Below are 21,891 nucleotides of genomic sequence, written 5' to 3' on the forward strand. Positions count from 1 at the left end.
CGCCCGGGGGCCCGGCCTGCCGCTCTGCGCCTGCGCGGTACGCCCGCGCCGGCCGCCGGGCCAGCCGGGGTAGCCTCATCGCTCCGCCCCAGGCCTGGCAGAAGGCCACGCTCGGGCCGGAAGTCAAGCCGGAGGGCCACGCCTCCTGAGCGCGAGCCGGCGCCAGCGTCCAATCATCCTCGCCTGTCGCCCGATGGTCTCTCCCTATTGGTCCATCTATTTCCGGCAGGCGGGGAGAAGGGGGCCGGGCGTCGGGGCGAGCGCCTGGCCAATCGCGGGGCCTACCGTGCGCGCCCCTGGTTGCCCCGGGAAACCTAACAGCTCGCAGCCGCGACCGGCGGACATGGACGGGGACGAGCGCTCGGAGCCCTCGGAGGACGGAAGCGAAGATGGAGAGAGCCTGGACACGACCAGGATGTCTGAAAACCAGTTCCTGGATGAGTCCGTGGAGCCCGAGACCGAGCCAGGGTGGGAGCTGGAGGCGGGCGCGGAGGAGTTGGAGACGGCCGAGATAGAGGCTTGGGAGAGGGCCGTCGCCGAGGACCAGCCCGAGGAGGCCGAGAGAAGCCCGGCGGCCTCCGAGGCCCCGAGCGGGGACAGGTCGGCCGAAGCCCAGGAGGAGGAGCCGGCCGAGTCCGACTGGGAGGTAGCCGAGGCGGAGGAGCCGGCGGCGGCGCGGAGGAAGGAGACGGGCGCGTTCCCCCGGGGCTCGCTGCCGCTGACCACCATCGCCGAGGAGGCCGCTGCGGAGCGGCCCCGGAGGGGCGGGGAGGAGGAGGAGGAGGCGGCGGCGGCGGCGGCGGCGGAGGAGGAGGAGGAGGAGAAGGGAGCGGGAGCGGCGGCGAAGGGCCGGGGCAGCGAGCCCAGGGAGGGCCGGGGCCCCGACGGGGGCGCGGGGGACAGGGCCGAGGGAAGCCGGGAGGCGCTGCCGCCGTCGGGCCGGATGGACGACGAGGAGTGGTCGGAGGAGGTGAAGAAGCAGCAGGAGCAGCAGCTGCGCCGCGAGCTCCTGGACCAGTACCACCTGCTGCTGATGGAGCGGAACCGCTACCGGCGCTACAACGCCTACCTGCAGCACCGGATCTGCGAGTCGCTGCGCAAGAAGAAGGGGCTGGAGGCGGCCGAGACGCCCGAGCGCGCGGCCGAGCCCGAGGCCCCCGAGAAGGAGCAGGCCTACCTGCACTACCTGGCCATCCTGGAGGAGCTGAGGAAGCAGGAGGTGGACGACCTGGAGTGGTACCACCAGGAGCTGGGCCAGCTGAAGCAGCAGTGCCAGGAGAAGCAGGCCCGGGTGGAGAAGGAGTGGCGCCGCTTCCAGGCCCTCAAGAAGCAGGTGGTGATGCAGGTGATGGGCAGCTGCCGACTGCGCGGCGGGCGCCAGGCCGCCCTGCGGGAAGTGGAGCAGACCCAGGCGCTGGAGGACAAGAAGGAGAAGGAGATGAGCGCCGTGCGGCTGGAGAACGTGCAGCTGAAGCAGAGCCTGGTGCACTTCCAGACCAGGATGAGGGCTCAGGAGGACCTGTCGGAGGGCCTGCTGCTCATCGACTTCGAGCAGCTCAAGATCGAGAACCAGACCTTCAACGAGAAGGTGGAGGAGCGCAACGAGGAGCTCTCCAAGCTGCGCAACAAGGTGACCAACAACGTGCAGACCATCACCCACGTGAAGGAGAAGCTGCACTACGTGGACATGGAGAACGCCTGCAAAAAGATGCAGCTGATGGAGATCGAGTCTCAGGTGTCCCTCGGGAGGGACATCCTGACCAGGACCAAGCAGGCCCGTGACAGCCTGCGGATGGACAACATCAAGCTCTATCAGAAGAGCGGGCTTCTGGGTAAGGAGTCGCTCCTCCGGGATTTGGAGGTAAAGGTGGACAAGACCGCGGTGCTGAGCCAGCGCCTGGAGTCCCTGAAGCGCCACCACACGGGGCTCATGCTGTCCTGCAAAGGTGTGAAGCAGAAGATCCGGGAGGCCAAGGCCTTCCTCCCCTCCTGACCCCAGGGCAGGAGGGCGGGCAGGGCAGAGCCCCCGCCCGCTCAGCACACTGTCGGCTCCCCTCCGCGCACGCGCGCTCTACTTGCTGCTGCTCTCTTCAGAAGCCCATGGTACTTGGGATGGACACCTATTTTTGAATCTCATCGGGGTTCAGCTTCCAGATCAGGGCTGAGCACAAAAATTGGGCTAGCAAAATATGTGATTAAGCAAAAACTGGTCTAGACAGGACCAGTGACTGACTTCTCACAGTACACAGTCAGCTGTCCTCACGCTGAGCAAGTCTGTCATTTCAAGCACCTAATCGAAAGCAGCACTGTCCCGGTATCTGGAAGGAGCCTTCAGTCTCACCAATGGGCAGCATTTAGAAAAATTCCTCTGCAATAAGCCATTAACTTCTCTTTGGACTTATTAAACTATGTAGAATCACTGTCGCAGTCAGCAGCTCACTAATTCCCCGAATCTTGTATCATACAGGACTACTTTCTAGGGTAATGTAGAACAATCCCAGGAAAGGAGAGATGAGCAAGAAAGGGGCTGACATTCTATCTTTCCAGTCACAGGGCTCTCAACTAGTTTCTGTGCTTAGAAGATGCTCCCGTGTTGACTGACTGCCTTGCGTGGCTTTTTTTTTTTTTTTTTTTTTTTTGGTCAATCGTGGGGCTTGAACTCTGGGCTTGGGCACTGTCCCTGTGCTCTTCAGCTCAAGGTAAGCACTCTACCGCTTGAGCCACAGCACCATTTCTGGTTTTCTAGTGGTTTATTGGAGATGAGTCTCACAGACTTTCCTGCCTGACTGGCTTTGAACTGTGACCCTCAGATCTCAGCCTCCTGAGTAGCTAGGATTACAGGCGTGAGCCACCTGTGCCCAGTTCCTTGTGTGACTTTTCCAGTTAGGTCTGGAGGGGGGGTGGCGGGGGGGGGAGTTAAGAGAATTCTAGACCCTGGGCATTCTGTTTGCAAGGTCACACTGCTATTCTACCTATAGCCACTGGTTCTCTACTCCTACCCCTCTTCCTGCACTACGTGCACCCCACTCAGACAAGAGCCTAGGAGGGGGGCTGTGGGGCCTGGTGGCTACCACACCGGTTGTAGGGTTAGGGCATTAATCGAATACCAGTCTAATACCATTAATCTAATACCATTTTCTGAATGTCTGCTGTGTGCCACTCACTGATCAGCGCCTATATTATATTAAAAAATAATTGCAAGCTGGGCGCTGGTGGCTCTTCCTTGTAATCCTAGCTGCTCAGGAGGCTGAGATATGAGGATCGCAGTTCAAAGCCAGCCCGAGCAGGAAAGTCCATGAAACTCCATGAAACTCTTATCCTCCAATAAACACTCAGAAAACCGGAAGTGGCTCTATAGCTCAAGTGGTAGAGTGCTCGCCTTGAGCTGAAGAGCTGAGGGACAGTGCTCAGGCTCAGAGTTCAAGCCCTATAACCGACAAAAAATAATTGCAGGGGGCTGGGAAGGTGGCTCAATAGTACAGGGCTTGCTTTGCATGCATGAGGCCCTGGGTTCGATTCCTCAGCACCAGATAAACAGAAGAAGCCGGAAGTGGCGCTGTAGCTCAAATGGTAGAGCGCTCACCTTGAGCTGAAGAGCTGAGGGACAGCGCCCAGGCCCAGAGTTCAGGCCCCATGACTGATAAAAATAAATAATTGCAGGAAGAGAAGGATGAAATGCCAGGAGTAAGTGGGTAGCACAGCAGAACAGGGAAGGTAGTTACCATCACTTCCGGCAAAGACCCCTCTGCCCCCGCAAACCCTGGAACTAGGGTTTTTGCTGTGAGTGAAGCAGAGAGGCCATGGGTACTATCGCAGACGCGTCCACCATGCCAGAGACTGGACCCAGACACATTTGAGGCAAACATTATATGAAACTAGATCTTTGCTTTTATTTTTCCCAAAATTAACACATTTCATCAGTAAAAGATCATTTGGGGTGACAGCACATTTGAGATTTTTAAATTTTGCAAGTGCAAGTTCACCTGCAGCCAGAACGTGGTTTTGCCACTAGGCTCGTATGCTGTCCACAATATCAGGGTTAATGCCTGTCTGTGGCGAGTGCGCAGAGCCATGGAGCTGTGCCAGGACCACGGTGGCTCCAGCCTTTGAAAGCAGCTTCTTGGTTTTTTTTTTTATTTAAATGACTAAATATGTGCATACTTTAATGATTGTATGCACACGTGCATACATATACACACCCCACAGTCCTGGCACTTTAACTCAGGGTCTGGGCACTGTCCTTGACCAAGTTTGGTCAAGGCTAGGGCTCTACCACTTGAGCCACAGCTCTACTTCCAGCTTTTTGTTGGTTGATTAGTGATAGAGTCTGATGGTCTTCCTGCCCAGGCTGGCTTTGAACTGCGATCCTCAGATCTCAGCCTCCTGAGTAGGATTTACAGCCTCCTGAGTAGGATTTACAGGCGTGAGCCAAGACCGCCCAGCATGTGTAGGGGTTTTTTGAGGCAGGGTCTTGCTATGTCTGCCTGGTCTTGAACTTGATATACTCCTGTCTCCCAGGTGCTGGGACTATGGACATATACTTGTCATACCCAGTTCATTTTTTAAATTCACAACTTTTGGCATGTAAGACATAAAGTTTCCACGGGAAAGGCCTGAGTCTAGCTGCCTGTGGAAATGTTCTAGGTTTTTATGGTGCAGTTCTTTTCAAACTCTTGGCTTTTAAGATTAATCTTTACAAGTCACCAGGCTGTGGCTAAGACCTTGTTTTAAGCTTTGGTTACAGAAAAAGACGATGAGGCTTAGAGAACTTAGAGAAAGTTTTCCAATGGCTGGCTGGAAGTGTGGTTTCTTTCTGGGTTTCTCCCAAGTGCTCTAGATCAGGGGCAAAAGGCTTCAGAAGCAATGTCTAAAGACAAACGAGGAGGCTCTGGGGCCAGAGCGACGATCCCAAGTACACGGCTGGCTCATTCTGTTGTGATGTCGCGGGAGAAGGCCGTTCCCCCTGCGAGGCCTGGGCACACAGGGAAAGGAGGCTCTGGCAGCTGGTCCAGGGAGGTGAGGCTTTGTGTAGCCCCACCCAGGGGAGCCAGCTGGTTGCAGGGGCAGAGGGCAGTGCTGGCAGAGCAGACAGGAGCCATGTGGTGCTGAGGCCTCTCCAATAGCCAGGCCATTTCCCAACTTCCTAGGCAGGCAAGGGACTAAGTAAATAACATCAGCAAATACTTGAGTTCCTATCTGGGACCTGAAAAGCAAATCTATTCCCTCCCCAAATCCAAATTCTCCATGTATTGATGTGAGCTCACCTGACACCTGGCCCTGGGCTCAAAGGCTGCCCTCTGCTGGCCAGGCCCCTCCCAGGGGGAGGAGCAGCTGGGAGCTGCCGCTGTCCCCCCTCATTCAAGCGAGTGCTTTGCTCTCACTGTGCCTCTGTGGCAGGCTCACCTACCAAGTGCTCGCACCGGGGCAGGGTGTCTGGGTCTCCCCGTGGCCCATTAGCCGAGCGCCTACGCACGGGACACTGGGAGGTAGCACCAGGCTGCACACCGGGTCCTGCACCTGGGAAGAGATCAGAACTGCAGCAAGGCTCCGAGCAAACGTGACCCCTAGAGGGCTGCTGGAGCCGGCATCTGGGCGCGGCGGGGGCCCCAGGCCTGTGGTGAGAAACAGCAACTTGTGTGTCACACGGCAGGAGAACCGCCGTAGCGCTTCCACGGAATGATGTGCACCAGCGCCAGATGCAGCGCCTGTGGCGAGCGCGCGTCCACCTCTCAGCACGACTGCTGTCAACCCTGCTGTCACCGCACCTCAGCCCACGATGACAATGCAGTCAGGGGATCTGCAGCGGGGCTGGGCATCAAACTACTGTGGCTCTGTGCAAAGACCTCCAGCACTGTCCACAGGTGACGGGAGGGCACTCTTCCAAGCTCATTCCACTGAGTAGTGAGGGCCGAGTCGTGAACACTCGGTCTCATAGGAACTAGCCCACAGCTGGCACAGAACCTACATGCCTGCAGACCCGGTGGAAGGCTGGGGGGGTGGGGGGGGGAGGGCAGGGAGAAGGAGGAGGGAGTCTAAAGCTGCAAGCAAGCCAGACTAAGGAGAGGTGCCCAGCTTGGAGGGGGCACTGAACCCTCAAATCCCAGGCCTAAGCTACCATAACTGCCATACACACACATACATATGTATGTATATATGGATATATTATTTTTGCTGGTCACGGGACTTGAACTCTGGGCCTGGGCACTGTCCCTCAGCTCTTCAGCTCAAGGCTAGCGCTCTACCACTTGAGCCACAGCACCACTTCTGGCTTTTTCTGCTTATGTGGTGCTGAGGAATTGAACCCAGGGCCTCATGCATGCGAGGCAAGCGCTCTACCACTGAGCCACCTTCCCAGCCCCACAGCCCTATATTTTTGATGAACAAATCCAGGAAGCAAATTTTTATATATTCAAGCATTATAATAGAATCGAATTTTGGCCATAAAATCCAAAGAATTTTAACTAGAAACCAACAGTGAGCATAAGTAACAATTTTACATGACTTTTATTTAATAAAACCACATATTTACAATTCAAAAAGTCCTACTTTGAAACACATTACTAAATAAAATTAAAGGTGACCTGTACAAGCAATGAAAACATGATGCGTAGCAAGGGTTACCGACAGTTTTCTATCAATAAGGTGTTCAAAATAGTCAAAAACTGAGCAGTTAAAAAAGTACCTTGGACGTGAATGCTGTTTCCCCAGCAGAGCTGCGGCATGGCGGCCTCGAGTCTGAAACTCAGGAGAGGTGCAGGCTCCCTTGGGTGCCCCGTGGGGTCCCGCTCACCTACACAGTGTCGACAACGCACAGGAGTATGACGCTGCGTTCGCCAGAGGCCGGCGGCACCTCCGGAGGGGCCGAGCGCCCGGTGGCCGCGCCGCGCCACGCCACGCCACGCCGCGGTTCCCTGAGCATGCGGGAAGAGCTGTCTGCACCTGGGTGCAGCCAGGAGTCTGGTTAAAAAATGTCACGATGCCCACGCTTAGGTCAAATGGGTGAGGCATGGTGAGCACTGGGTTGTGAGCACTCGGGAGTTTCACAACAGCCTTCCCAACAGACTGCCCAAGGCCCTTGTCACCCACCTGTGCAAATGAAGGATGATCGTTATGTACAGTAAGAAAATATATACATCTTTTAAAGAACAGAACGTCCACATTGTGGACCAAAACTAAGTAGGTCTGGGGGGAAGGCCAGCCCAGGGCTGGACAGTCCACTTCCCACAGGCTGCGGGGCCTGGGCTACATTCAACATCTTGATGTCTGGAATGGCTGGGTCTGGAGGCCACTGGCTGCTGGCCACGACAGCGCCTCCTCCAAGAGGTCAGGCGAGGCCAGCCGTGGAAGGCTGAGGCAGAAAGCAGTGCCCACGGTGCCCTGCAGTCCCCTGGGACAGCCCAGGTGAGAATGTGGGGGAAAGGGGACACCAAGAGCAAGGGCACATGGCAGAATGGGATGGAGGCTTGAAGAGGGCCCGGCTGCCACCCCCAGCGAGGGCGGACGAGCAGAACCTCACAGGCCCGTGGCAGCAGACCCGCTCTCCCCGCTGCTCGCGCACCACCAGAACCGCTCAGGGCTCCTGACATGAGGGGCTGGCTCAGGGGAGGGGGCTCATGGACAGCGTGGACGGCTGGAACGCAAGCCACACACGTCCTTGCGGCCTGAGTCTTCCGCTCTGGCCTATCAGTTCACAAAAATGACAAGGAAAGCTAGAACAAAAAAAACTCACCGATGAACTTGGGGAACTCGGGGGAGGGGCTGGTGCCGGGCACTGAGGACGCTAAGGCCGCCCGGCTGTCAGAGAAGCCGCTCGGTCCTTGGACCAGCACGCACGCGAAGACCCTCAGAAGCCAAACGTGTGTGGCCACTGCCACTCAGGACTAACCGGGCCGTCTGTGAGACAAAGGCAGAGGGGGCCACTGCGAGAGCAAGGAGCGGCCCACGGCTGCCTCCACACGGCAGGCGTGGCGTCCTCTAGCCTCTGCTCCAAGGCTGCCCCAGCCCCTGGGCCTGCCTCTGTTGCTGTGGCTCGGCGGCGCGGGGAGCGGAGCGGCCTCTGGCACGGGCACCGAGGGCGCACCTGCAGCCTTCCTGCTGTGATTGGTCAAGGCAACATGGTCAAATGTCAACACGAAGGTCCAGCAGGTCCCCAGGAGCTCATGAGCACCCCAGCAAGCAGCCTTAGAGGGCCCATCTTCCTTTCTGCTGTCTTTGGTGGGTAGATTTTTAAAAACAGGACTTCCAGTTCTGGAAAGATTCTCTCCATACCTACACCAGCAATTCCTTTCTTATCCAAAACAGGAGCCAATAGCATCTCCGAGGCTCCCCAGGAACATTCCTCGTGCGTCTTGGCTGAGAGAGACGGTAATGTTCGTCCAGGCGCTTGGCATGGCAGCTTTACAACGTGACTTGTGCTGGAGGAACGCGAGGGAGGGGACGGCCACCGCCCCGTCTTTGCCCCATATGGGGACCGTGGTGGCTGGCCTCCGCTGGTGCCAGGCCACAGTCCACAGAGCCACTTAAGGCGAGGCCCGGGCTGAATGCTTTGAATGCTGTTTGATTTAGTTTGTTTTTTAATTCTTTGAACGCCGTTTGGTTTTGTTTAAGGCCAACTCCAGCATCGGGACTCTGACAGGCAAACAGCCTGCTTTCCTGTGGCCAGTGTCAGTGTGAAAAATCACAGGTCTGCTTGGAGACCTGCCTTGCGCAGAGAGCGGGGCCTGCGCAGGCTCAGTGTCGGAGGGACGGGCTTCCTTTCTCCATCTCCCGGCTGTCTTTCTGTAGTGCAGCCAGCACCTAGAATCAAGGACAAGGTGGCTGGGGTGAACCTGCCAGGGGCCGCGGGCACAGCGTCTGCTACTCAATACTCACAACATCTGCGCCAAGGACCAGCAGCCCCTCCTGGCCAGTCCCTGGCCAACCCCGCTCTCTGCCCTCTGGGCCTCCTACCTGCATCCAGGTATCTTTCTAACACACCATCTCTGGGCAATCTGCACCCATTTCCACCGGCCAGAGCCAGCGTCGGAGCAGGGGGGTGAGGTGAGGCCTGCGGCTCTCCAGGCCAGCCCTCCCCCCTCCTGCGCCTTCTGCACTGTGAGCCTACAGTGCACGCCTAGCAGGGCTGGACAGATGCCGGCTCTCCCGAATCACCTTCCTGCCCCCTGGCTCCTCACTCTGCTTCCCCTGAGCTTGCACAGCCGTGCTCAACACGACTTATTCTGTGGTATTTATGCTAGTGCTGGGGCTGGAACCCAGGGCCTCCCAAACAAGCTCCATTTTTTCACTCACGGCTGGTGCTCTACCACTTGAGCAATGCCTCCAGTTCTGGCTTTTCTGGTTATTTGGAGATAAGAGTCAAGGATTTGTCTGCCCCTGGCTGGCTCTAAACTGTGATCCTCAGATCTTGGCCTCGCGAGTAGCAAGGATTCCCAGTGAGCCACCAGCACTTGGCTGTTAACTTTTATTTGAAAATCAGATTCTACTACATGAGATTGATTGCCTAACAACAGCAGCAGAGTCACAGGCCCGAGGGGGCCCATGGGAGGGGGTGAGGCCCCAGCCACCGTCTTTAGGCCCACACCGAGGACCCTGAAACACAGCCAGACAAGCTTGGCAAGGGCAAACCTACAGAAGCAACCTCCGCCGTGCAATGCTCACCTGCCTGGGCAGCCTACACTACCATCCCGAATGATCAGAGGCGAAACAGACGCGTGGCGCGTGGGTCTCAAATAAGCTGTATGAAAGGAGTAACCACAGATAAAAGTCCCCCTCCACCTCTGAGTAAATAGGACCACCAACACTGACTTTATTTCTTTTTTCTGTGCCAGCACTGGGGCTTGAACTAAGGGCCTGGGTACTATCCCTTATCTTTTCCACTCAACACTGGCACTTTACCATTAGAACCATTGCTATACTTCCAGCCCTTTTCTTCGGGGATGGGGGGGGGGGAGGGGCGGAGATGTTAATTGGAGAGTCTCACAGACTTTCCTGGCTGGGCTGACTTCTAGATCCTCAGAGCTGAGCTTTCTGAGTTGCTAGGGTTACAGGGGTGAGCTACCAGTGCCTAGCTATCATTGACTACTTTGAAGGAGCTCACCAGTATCTCAGACTCAAGCACAGATCTAATAGGAATGCCACTGGCCACAGTTCTCCACGACGGAGCTGTGCGAGCCTGTCATTCTACTGAAAATCACGAAATGTAGCACAGGCTGCCTCTCTTCTGATCCCTGAAACACAAGCAGCAGCATGGTAAGGTCCAGGGTTAATGCTTCCGTCTGCACGTTAGCGCACTGGTGTGCACGTGTGCCGTAGATACGGGCGGGCTAGAGGAGCCTCAGGAACAGAGCTCCCTCCCTTAGAAGGCACCGGGGAAGGAAGCAGTGGGAAGACCCAGACCTGTGACCAGGAGGAGAGGCCTGGCTTTCTCTCTTGACTTCAGAAAACCACTCTAAGCCACGAGCCCGGAAGATGGCCTCCCCCGGAGGCCTGTGAGCTCCATGCTCTGCCGCTGCCATCCTGACATGCTGGAGCCCGGGGAGCCAGGGCCCAGGCCTCCGCTCACACTGCGCCTTTGTTAGTTACCGAGCGGCACTCTCTCCGCCAGCCCTGCTCATCCTGCGTGCTGCAAATGACTTACTGAAACACAATCCTCCCTTTGGCGGATGCGCTTCAATGATTCCCAGCTCTCCACAGAGACGTACAGAGCTCACCAACAGTCAACTGAGAGCGCCTTTGTAGCCCAAGAAGAAAGCTCTGTCCCTTTGGCCACCATGGCCTCCTCCTGCCACCTTCCTCCTCACCCGCGGCTCAGGGGACCATCCATGCCCTCCCGTCTCCCCACAAGCGCCTGTGTAGGTGTGTGTGAATGGACGCACTCAGTGCCCGGGCCTGGCTGTTCTCAAAGAGCATGCCCATTCAAGGGCACATGGCAGCCTACCATTCCTGTTAGTGAACTCAGCTTATTTAGTAATTCAGAAACTCCAGGCTCAGGCTCGAAAGCCGGGGGAATATCTGCGGGGCCACAGCAGCATTTGTTCTCCCAACAGCCCCCGGGAGGAATGGAGCCACCAGCTAGATGAGGCACTGTGCACGGGACAGGAGGGGCAGACGGGAGGTCAGGTGCGAAAGGGAAACCTCTGGTTAAGCATGAGGCCCTGGATTATATGCCTTAGCAGGTGAAGTGTACGGTATGTACACATACCACGGTGTGCAGATTCAGTGAAGCTGCAGAAAAACACAGCCTGCCCAGAGATCAAAGAACTGTAACCTGACTGCACAGGAAGTAATCTTGCCAACAAACTTCGACTCGAGGAAGGAGTTTGGTCAATCGGCAGGACTGCAGAGGCGCCCAGGAGCAACCACCACAGGGAGCCGGGGAAGCGGGAAAGGCTGGGGACAAAGAGCCCCCTTCTTCCACAAGCAAAGGGGGCCACGGAGGGAAGGCCGCGGAAGAACGTGTGCTCTACGATGACTGAAAGATCTTTCACCCACACGATACATGGACCTCATTTGGATCCTGATTCAAATAAAATGCATTAATGACACCTGAGACAATCAGAAGCATAAAAGCTCTGGGTCTGATGACAGGGAGGGCTTGTACTGGAGACAGCAGCGCAGTTATGCATGGTTTGGAGAGACAGTCACACACCCATGACACACTGCTAGGGCTCCCGCTTCTGGTCACAGGAGACTTGAGCAGAAGTTGGGGACAGCTGAACTGTGAATCATAGTTACTGCACAGTATCCCTACTCTTACTTAATTTTGCATGTATTTTACATCATCTTCCTCCTCCTCCTCCTCCTCCTCCTTTTTGTGGGTTGTTGAACTCTGGACCTGGGTGCTGTCCCTGAGCTCTTCAGCTCAAGGCAAGTGCTCTACCACTTGAACCACAGTGCCACTTCGGTTTTCTGGTGGTTTATTGGAGGTAAGAGTCCTACAAATTTCCCTCCAGGCTGGCTTTGAACTGTGATCCTCAGATCTCAGCCTCCTGAGTAGCTAGGATTACAGGTGTGAGCCACCAGTGCCCGGCTATTTTATACCTTCTTATTAATAAACAAGTTCAATCATCAGGCTTTGTTGGCTCATGCTTGTAATCCTACCTACAGAGGAGGTGAAGACTGGAAGAATTCTGGCTTTAGGCCAGCCCAAGCCGTTTTTGAGACCCCACATCAATTATGGTGGTCATTCCTGTCATCCCAGCCACATGAGAAGCATAAATAGGAAGATCACTGTCTAGAGTGGCCTAGGCATAAGTTTGAGACATTATCTGAAAAATTACTATAGCAGAAAGGGCTAGGGGTATGGTGTCTGCATAGCAATCTAAGGTTTGTAGTTCAAACCCTAGTACTAGAAAAAAACATAATAAATGAAGGAAGGGGAGAAAGGAAGGAAAGAAGAAAGGAAGGAGATAAGGAAGAGAGAAGGGAGGGAGGGAGGGAGGGAGGGAGGGAGGGAGGGAGGGAGGGAGGGGAACTGTCAAGAATAGGCACAGAAGGGCTGGGAAGGTGGCTCAGTGGTAGAGCGCTTGCCTTGCATGCATGAGGCCCTGAGTTCGATTCCTCAGCACCACATAAAAAAAAAAAGCCAGAAGTAGCACTGTGGCTCAAGTGGTAGAGCGCTAGCCTTGAGCTGAAGAGCTGAGGGACAGCGCCCAGGCCCAGAGTTCAGGCCCCACGACTGGACCAAAAAAAAAAAAGAATAGGCACAGATTGGCATACATAGAAAATCATCAGCCTCCTCAGCTACTGACTGAGGATAACTGAGCACCACCAAGCATCAAGAACCATGGTTGTCGTTGAACTTTTCAGTGTGCTAAAATGTGGAGCCAGACAATACTGTGAGACCTCTGAGAAGCATGGGGAAGAATGGAGACGCAGGTCCAGACTGGAGCCGCTCAGTCACTGCGGCTGCCAGGAAGGAGACAAGGGGCGGGCGCTGGGCTTCGCCTAGGGATCATCGCCTCTCTGGGCTTCCTGAAACGGGCCAATCCCAGCCACTTCCCCAAGTACAGAGCCTGCCTCAGGCACAGTCCAGGCAGGGCAGCCGGCCGGCCCTGCTGTCCGCCCCTGCAGGACTGTGATTCACCATATGGCTTCTAGTATGCAGAGAAGATGACAGCTCAGCTCTGAGGCTCCCGATGCCGCTGCGGGCGGACGGCTTTCCCCCCTGTACCCTCCAGCTAGCAGCCCGCACAAGACACACGGCCCCGCGCACCCCTGGGGGGAAGGAGCAGGAGACCCACGCACCTGCGCCCACTTCTTGTTGCGACTCTGCATCTGGATGGCGGCGATCGCCGCGAACACCTCCTCCGCAGGCAGGTCCTCGGGCAGCCTTGTCAGGAACTGGGCGCTGTGGATGAAGTCCATCCTGGCCAGGATGTCCTCGAACAGCTTCAGGATGCCCAGGGCTGCGCGGAAGAGAAACTCCTCCCCGTCCCGGCAGAACACGTCCCACACGCGGCAGGCCAGGTCCAGGGGCAGGGACTTGCTGTACAGGGTGAAGATCCTGCGGGGAGGCGGGCGGGCGGGTTTGAGGTCCCGAGGGAGCGCTGTTCTCAGGCGACCCGGGGGGATGTGTGAGCGCAGCCCTGTGCAGACTGCCGGCTGTGCACCAGCACCGGACACCGCTGCATGCGCTCACCTCTGACGGACACCTGCCAGGCTCCTGCTGGGTAGGGCCAGGAGCTGCACATGCCTCGCGCGGCCCGGCATCTGCCCAGGAGCCAGGGTGGCCCCTGAGTCCTAGCCTAGTAACTCCCTCTGGGTAGGAGTCAGCAAGGAAGCAAAGTAAAATTTGCCAGTTTTGGTTTGGTTTGAGACAAGATCCAGGCTGCCATGCTGCCTCAGTGGTCTGAGTACTGGGATTAAACGCACGTTCCACCACGCCCAGCCTTCCTAGTAGAGATGAGTATTCCCTTAAGGATTATGACATTACCAGCAGGCTATCCAGCAACCCTTTCTAACCTGCTCGGGCCCAAGGAAGACATAGGAGGCCTCATAGTTGCCCCGTCCAGGGGTCCCCTCCAAGGGACCGCTGGACGCACAGTCCTCCCCGAGCTCCTGCCACGCCGGTGCTCATCACAGTGCATCGGCTGGGTTTGTGCATCACTTGCACCCCTGCCCCTCAGGGCCTTGTCCTGAATCCAGCAGTCTTAGTGAATAAGTTCCCGCTCTGCTATAGGAGTCACTGGTGCCGCCTCACCACCAGCACCGCCTCACTGTGAGTGGCAGCTCCCAGCAGCTCCCCGTCCCCGGCCAATCCTTCTGGCAGTGGCTTCCCTACAGCCCTCAGCCTTCCTCGCTGGCTCTTCCAGAGTTGGCACTGAGCTCTGATGCACCTGACTTCAGGTGCAGGGCTCAGCTAAGGGCTGACCCGGCCAGGAGTTACTGCCCCTAACCCCTCCCTGTGTGCCTCCTGGCCTGCTCTGTGCGGCCTACTGTGACCGACAGGATTTCCCTGCAGGCCTCTGCACTGGGCCCAAGCCTGCACACAAGTACAAAGCCAGGCAGGAGCACTCCACACTGTCCTCAGTGCAAACCTTCCAGGAAGGCGCACTGCACAGGTCACCCGGCCATGTAACCGTGCAGCGACCAAACCCGGACCACCGGGTGCCCCAGGCTGTGCAAGGCACTGCAGAAACAACCATGAGCCCAGATGAGGACCTGGCTTGTCTCATTTTACTGAGGTTCAGAGCCTGCAGACGGATGATACATCCCAAGACCCCGAAGGTGGCCTCTAATAGGTGAACATGATTTAAAGCCACCTGTGATGCTGTTACACCACATACTCGCAAGGCAGACCACAGCCACAGGCCCAGGACAAGCCCCTGACAAGTCCTCAGCCTGGGTTTCTTCATAGTTCAAAACCAGAAACTGTCATCATTTGGCCTAAAATGTATGGTTCAAGAAAGTTCAGAGCCGGGTGCCGGTGGCTCACGCCTGTAATCCTAGCTACTCAGGATGCTGAGATCTGAGGATCTTGGTTCAAAGTCAGCCTGGACAAGAAAGTCTGTGAGACCCTTATCTGCAATTAACCACTCAGAAAACCAGAAGTGGTGCTGTGACTCAAGTGATAGAGTGCTAGCCTTGAGCTGAAGAGCTCAGGGACAGCGCCCAGGGCCAGAGTTCAAGACTCATGACAGATTTAAAAAAAAAAAAAAGAAGAAGAAGAAGAAAAAGTTTAGAGAGATCTTGTGTTGACATCAGACTGGGCTCTCAAGCCTAGAAAGGGACCCCCCAGGATCAGATGTGCCCCAGCCTGGGCACTGGCCACCCACAGGCCAACCCTAAGCCACAGAAGTGCTTCGCAAGTCTCTGACCGCATCAGGAGCATGAAGTGGATACCACGGAATAGGGCTGGTGCCGGAGAGGGGAGGGCTCCCTTCATCTGTGTGCTGCAACTGGGCTGAGGCACAGCCTGCCAGGCCCTGCTGGGGAGAGAGGCTCCATTCAGCAGTAGCTGTTCTGGCCCGGGACCTCTCACATGCCATGGGAGTACAGCTCATGCACACAACACTCAAGGCAGGACCCAGCCCACGCAGACACTGGGAGGGGAGCTGCAGGGGCCGCCTCTCTTGCAGACATGGGACACCTGCTTCCAGACACTGTTTCCCAGGCACCTACCTCTAGGCGAGGCCCGAGCAAACCTTTTCCCTCCTCCAAAGGCCTCTCAGCACCCACTAGAGCCTGGACTACTGCAGACCCTTAGCAAACATCAAGTGTGGTGTCTCAAGCCATAATCCTAGCCATTGGGGGGGGAGGGTTTGATCAGGGGATCATAGTTCAAGGCTAGCTGGCCACAAAGTATATGACTCTATCTCAACCAATGGCTAGCTACTGTGACGTGAGCCTGTCATCGGGGAAGCGCAAATAGGAGCTCACAGTCTAGGCCAGCCTGTGTATCTATAGTGAGACCCTACCTTGAAAATAACCACCACAAAAAGAGGCTGGAGATGCAGGTCAAGCGGTACAGTGCCTGCCTGCAAGCAAATGTTTAGGCTAAGCTCTGCCCCTGTCACACACGTCCCGTTCCCACAGGGCCATACACCGGCAAGTCAGGTGAAAAAGGTTCAAGATACTATTGGCCTTCAACAGAACCCGAACGCTCCAGCAGGGCAGTGCTCAGCAGGTGGCGTAACGGCCAGAGCCCTGGGCTGGCCGCCATCTCTGACGTCCCCCGCACCTTCCTCCAGTGCTGGGTTCTAAGCCTTAGGAATCCAAGGGGTCAGGGTTCACGGTCAAGTAAGTAGTATAGAGTCAGGCTGGGTGTGGTGGCTCCTGCCTATAATCCCAGTTGGGTGAGAGGCAGAGGTTGGTGCACTACAGTCCAAAGTCGAGCAGGACAATAGTGTAAGACTCTATCTGAACAATAAACTGAAGGGCAATGTCCTTGAATTCAAACCCTAGTGCTGACAGGGCAAGACAATGTAAAATGGTTGCCAGGGGGTGCCTGTGAGCTAAACCCTCATCCGGGTACACTGCCCTAGAACAGCCCAGAGTCTGGCCGAGCACCCCACCTTCAGCCGGGGCCTGCTGCTCAGCGCCTCCTCTGCCGCAGCCTGCAGTTGGGCTCCACCTCTACCTAGCGCTTGTCCGCAGCTTGGCAGAGAAGCCGGAAGGATCTCAGGTGAAGACGGGAGCACCTGGAATGTTCTGAACGCTCTGCAGCGCTGCACTATCAGGGGATCGGACCGTTCTTGGACGACGCTTGGACTTTATCTTCAAGAGGCTTCTTGCCTCCTGAGGAGAGCGAGGTGAAAGCCCAAGCCAGCCAGCGACTCTGGCCTCCCCACCGTGGCTCTGTTTGCTCTGAGTTAGTGCTGAAATCCAGAAAACTCTCTCAGGATGCGGCCGCTCTGAAAAGCCAGTCGTCAGGGTCATCACAGGAGAAAGCAGCAGGGAGGACTTCCCACCCTCACCAAGATCACGAGACAGCGTGGGAGACGCTGGGCGTGGTCAAGGCCACGGGGACCCTGAGACACGTCCACCGTGTGCCCACGGCACGCACACATCTCCAGACACACCGGGGAGTAGCAGCACCCACTTTCTCAGCAGCAACAACCGCTCCGCACAAAGACATGCCTGGTCCACAGCACAGAATCTCCACAGCCTCTTATTCATGTGTCAGGGGGCTTCTACAGAGCCCCCAAAGCACCGCAAAACCAAAGTCCAAAGCCCAATCTGTTGTCTGTGCTTGTGGTCCCAGCTGCGGCCCCAGCAATCCCTCGCTGGCCAACGTCTGAGTGAACCAAGATCCTCGGGCAAGTCCACACGGCGTCCCTGGACCTGCCCATGCCGCCACTGCCCACTCACCGCCTGCTTCTGCTTCCCCTCCTTGGTCTCTGTGCCTACTAGGCTGCTTGAAACTCACCTGGGCCCCACACAAGCCATCATCCCCCACAGCCCTAAGCCCTGCCGAGCCCTCAGCAAGGCTCCTGACACCCGTGTGGCCTGCCCTCCCAGACCCCCTCTGACAACCTCGGCCCACCTCCACCCACCCCAGCCCAGCCACCATCACCCCTGCCAACCCTCGAGGCCTCGTGCTGCTTCTTACCCATCCACCTGCTCAAGTCCCACGTCCCCTCATGGACTCTGGTCCCCTTCCCTCCCTCTGGACTTGTGTCCATTCCCAGACAGCACCCGGGCCTACTGGACAGCACAGTGCCTGCGGCACACACCTCGTCCACACACAGCCTCGGCTGGCCGGCAGGTTGTGTCCTGCTCATCACCCACCCTGAGCCCCAGGTGGGCAGGGCAGGAGGCAGGAGAACAGAGAGCGCCTTGCAGGAGGCGCAGAGGGAGGGGCAGGGAGGACCAACAGAGCCGGAGGACGAGAAAACACTCTAAAAACTATGGAAACTCAGGCTTACCAATCAATTAGGTAGATGTCTGGAGTCAAGTTGTTCTTCTTGAAATGCGCAAAAAGTTTTGGCAAGTTTTCTTCAAAGAAAACCTCAAATGCAGCAAAATAAGTCAACATCTAGGAAGATAATGTGAAATACACGAATGAGGTAATTAATCAGCCCAAGTTTCCCATCAACCGAAGTCAGGATACTTCCTTTACACCTTTAGACTCAACCACTGCTTCTGGCGGGGAGCTGCGCATTGGAATGCTGATCCACTGGGGGCGCGTGCAGCCCGCTTGTAATAAACACCATGCCCACCCCGACATCTGGTTATTCCTTCAGTTTCTAGAAAGGGAAGCTGAAGCTGGCTAAGCACCGGTGCGGGGCAGTGCTGGGACCTGAACTGGGGCCTGTCCCAGGGCAGGGTGGCAGGCTCACACTCACCCACAGCCAGCTGCCAGCCCCTAGCGCTCCCAGCAGGAAGGCAGGCTGGAGTCTGAGGGAAGCCAAGCACTCCAGGTCAATGTGTGGGCCATGGAGGGGGGCCGGGAGGGGGGCTCCCCGCTGAAGGGGAGCACCTGCACCCAGGGGGGCCAGGGCAGTGGCACGGCTCACCCCCACCCGTTGTGTACACAGACAGATCACTCATCTTCATGAAGGGCTGCACTATGGACGAGTAGTCTGTGTCCCCCCCCCCCCCAGGAACAGGCACCAACGTGACTGCTGCAGCGGCTGGAGAGGAGGTTGGCGTGAGGCTGGCGTGTGAGCACTGGCCTGGGTCACTGTGCCACGGGAGGAACCTGCCCCAGCCAGACTCACTCGAGCTCCCAATTCTGCCTTCTCCTTAAAAAAAAAGCAACTAAAGTAACTAAGGACAGTTTTTTGTTGGGTTTGCTGATGCTAAGGCTTCAACTCAGAGCCTAGGCTCTATCCCTTAGCGTTTTCACCCAAGGCTTGTGTGACTTTTGCTGGTTTATTGGAGATAAGAGTGCTGCCAGGCAGGACGGAGTGTCTCCTGTGAGACCTCCTGCCAGGCAGGACTTTAATTCCCGGTCTGCGTCCCAGTCCCCTCGGCTCCACTCTAGCCTGCTGACTGGGCAGTGGCCGGCTCTGCGTAATGCCTTGTCTGTAACTGGAACTCTCTCAGATAGATTCCTACAGGCAGAGCTGTGTGCCAGTGCTGCCTACAGCTTCTGAAACATAACGTCACATCCCCGTCCCACGCAGCCCTGCTACCTCACACTCTGCTTACGGCCACAGTTAGGCTGCAGTTTCTGAGAGGGGACCCTCGCAGTCCTGAGGTCACGGGGGGGGGGAGGAAGCACCCCCCAGCTGAGGGAAACTATTCGATCGCTTGGGTCCTAAGATGGTAACTATGGGAAAACCAGGGCTATGTGGTTTAAAAGCTGATAGAGCCATTGAATTGGAGGCTCTAGAAAGAGCAAAGGCTGAGGAACTACAGCAGCCTTGACCTCGGCTCCTCCCCACTCCTGAGGCCTGAGAGCAGTCACCCCCCCTCCAACCCCTGAGTTTCCTTGTCCATCTGGACCACTCTAGAACTCAGCTACAGAGCGTGTGGGGCCGTCCCAGGGCAGAGACCATGGACAGCAGCTCACTAAGCAAGCTGCGGCCTTCAAACAAAGGCAAAGGCGCACAGTCCTCATCCTTTAGCCTGCGCTTGAGCTGAGTTCTGACACCGTGTGTGCTGCTGCTTTAATTGACAGGGCCTGAGTCAACTCCAGTGCTAGCGTTCCTGACGTGCAGCACCTGTGGCTGCAGAGCTGCCCTCCTCCTCCCTAGTAAAGAGCAGTCTACAGAAGCACTGTCTTTCTCCAGAATGCACCGACACGCTCATCCACATGGCGACTGACCACGTGCTTCCATACTGAAGTTCAATACAGCATCCAAAATAACCCTCTACCTTACAGAGGGCTCCAAATACGTCTTTGTGGAAGAAAACCACGCAGTCTCCCCTGAAAAGACAGAATGACCCCAGGGCGTGCACACAGAACATACTCACAAGGCTATGGTCCACTCGGAAAAACGCCATTTGACAAGGTTTATTCAAAAGATTAGAAAAAGCAATAAAGGCATCTGCAGTATCTAGGTTCAAGATCAACACTGCGGCTATAAAGGACATACCCTGAACCTGAGGGAGGAGAGAAAGGCATGTTAACCAAAGCCGACACAAGATCAGGGCGGTGCTTTCATTCATCCAACACCCACACTACCAGGCCCACAGCCATCCCTCCCCCCCCTCCCCCCAAGGCTCAGCTGCCAGCCATCAATTCCAACCGAGCACTGCTCCATCCCTGCTCTGCTCTCCCCGGCCACACCCCTGTGGAAAACCACAGCCCAAACCGGCTAGGCCCTCTGCACTTGAGACACGTGCTGCAAACGCTGCATCTTGGTGTTTAATGCATGCACATACATCTGTTCGGCCACAGAAGGGTGGTTACTGCTAAAGGCTTTGCTGATTTAATGTTGGGGAAAATGCATGCACAACGTGATGTCACTTCCCGTGACGGCACGATGATGCAGGTCAGCCGAGCCAGCCCTGTGACTGTGAGGAAATGGAGTCTCCCAGGAGACGCTCCGTGCTCCTTAACATTGGGCCTGACGTCGGAGGCGAACAGGAGCTGGGCAACATTTTGACCTTCTTTGTAGATGATACCATTATACAATATTGAAAAAATGTCACTTACATAGCCCACATCTGGTCGGTAGCAAGTGTAAGCGCCCAAAATACTGTGCAACATGTCATGATACGGACCACCCTAGAAGGAGCGACAGCAAACAACACATGCATGAGGACAGTTAGTCTCCAAAGGCATCCCTGCTATGGCTGCAGCCACCGCGGCCGCCACCGGCTACCACTACTGGGAGGAACCTGCCAAGCACCATGCCAGCAGCTCTGTATGTATTAGGCAGTGTAATAAATTATCTCCAAGTGAAGAGGCGCCTTGGGAGAAAGCTGGCCGGTCAGCTAGGTGTGAGCCTAGGTCAGGGCTCTGCCTGCTCAGACCCCACATTCCCATGCTCCCCATGGGCCTTTCCGCCTCCCTTCCCCCACCTCTGTTTCCTTGGCATCTTTCTGCATGACAGGCTCAGAGGGCACACAGATTCTGTTTCTGTTCTTTTGTCAGTCGTGGGGCTTGGAACTCTGGGCCTGGCACTGTCCCTCAGCTCTTCAGCTCAAGGCTAGCGCTCTACCACTTGAGCCACAGTACCACTTCTGGTTTTCTGGTGGTTCATTGGAGATAAGAGTTTTATGGACTTTTCTGCTCGGGCTGGTTTTGAACCGCGATCCTCAGATCTCAGCCTCCTGAGTAGCTAGGATGACAGGTGTGAGCCACCAGTGCCCGGCTACAGCTTCTGTTTTGTTTTAGACATCCTCCCAGGTCTCCAGCCCTCCAACATTTCCATTTATTCCTAAAATGCTTCCAAAAGAACAGATGTGATTTTCCCACCTAATCAAGCACAGAAGAAAACCCAGAGCCACACCACGCTGTCAGCATGCTAGAAGATGCTACCTAGGGACTAGCTGGGCCAAATCAAACACCTACTGTCCACATCGACCTCATGCTTGTTGAGCATGGATACAGGCATTCTGGGAGGGGGACTGGAAGTCATCCCACAGGTGACCTGGTGCTTATAAAGGAACACAGGGACCAGACTAGTGTATCTGAGGTATAGAAAAGCCAAGTGAGAGAAAAGATACTTCCAAATCACAGGCAGACGAGAGAGGAAAAAACAGCAAGAGTGAAAGACCACTAACCTAGAGTCAGGAGTAAGGGCAGTGGTAGAACAGACCACCAACCCACAGCCTGGAGGGGTGGGTGTTAGAGCCACCAACCTAGTACCAGGAGTGGGGCGGTAGAGCCAGTTGCCAACCTGGAGCCTGAAGTGGCTACCACCAGGTGAATCTGGCCCACGACTAAGGGGAAGAAGGGTACTGATCATTTCTTGATGCTCAATGTCTTGATGGAAGGGATTTTCCACCACTCTAACTGGTGTAAGCAGACCCAGCTCCTCACTCTAAATGCCC

At 56.1% G+C, this 21,891-nt stretch overlaps 2 protein-coding genes across 6 annotated transcripts in view; one reads left to right on the plus strand and one right to left on the minus strand.

The window, feature by feature from the left end:
- Positions 1-162: 162 nt before the first annotated feature.
- On the plus strand, positions 163-2,420 carry LOC138808179 (cilia- and flagella-associated protein 184-like). Its single transcript, XM_069994114.1, has one exon. The coding sequence runs from the start codon at positions 194-196 to the stop codon at positions 1,991-1,993; it is 1,800 nt and encodes a 599-aa protein (XP_069850215.1). The 5' UTR covers positions 163-193; the 3' UTR covers positions 1,994-2,420.
- Positions 2,421-8,646: 6,226 nt separating this feature from the next.
- The window catches only part of LOC138808181 (TBC1 domain family member 14), an 87,336-nt gene continuing 74,091 nt past the window's right edge, over positions 8,647-21,891 (minus strand). For all 5 annotated transcript variants that reach the window (XM_069994120.1, XM_069994118.1, XM_069994121.1 and 2 more), the window contains 5 exons: positions 20,549-20,620; positions 19,864-19,992; positions 17,868-17,977; positions 13,246-13,504; positions 8,647-8,796 (listed from right to left, as the gene is read on the minus strand). In XM_069994120.1, coding sequence (XP_069850221.1) covers positions 8,731-8,796; positions 13,246-13,504; positions 17,868-17,977; positions 19,864-19,992; positions 20,549-20,620 — 636 coding nt within the window. In that variant the 3' untranslated portion in view covers positions 8,647-8,730. The remainder of the gene's footprint in view (positions 8,797-13,245; positions 13,505-17,867; positions 17,978-19,863; positions 19,993-20,548; positions 20,621-21,891) is intronic.

The sequence above is a fragment of the Dipodomys merriami genome, unplaced genomic scaffold, assembly GCF_024711535.1.
Source record: "Dipodomys merriami isolate MVZ:Mamm:240054 unplaced genomic scaffold, mDipMer1.0.p SCAF_446, whole genome shotgun sequence".
NCBI lineage: Eukaryota > Metazoa > Chordata > Mammalia > Rodentia > Heteromyidae > Dipodomys > Dipodomys merriami.

What these genes read in the sequence shown, in the direction of transcription:
- LOC138808179 (XM_069994114.1), top strand. Translation starts at nt 194, where the DNA reads ATGGTCTCTCCCTATTGGTCCATCTATTTCCGGCAGGCGGGGAGAAGG.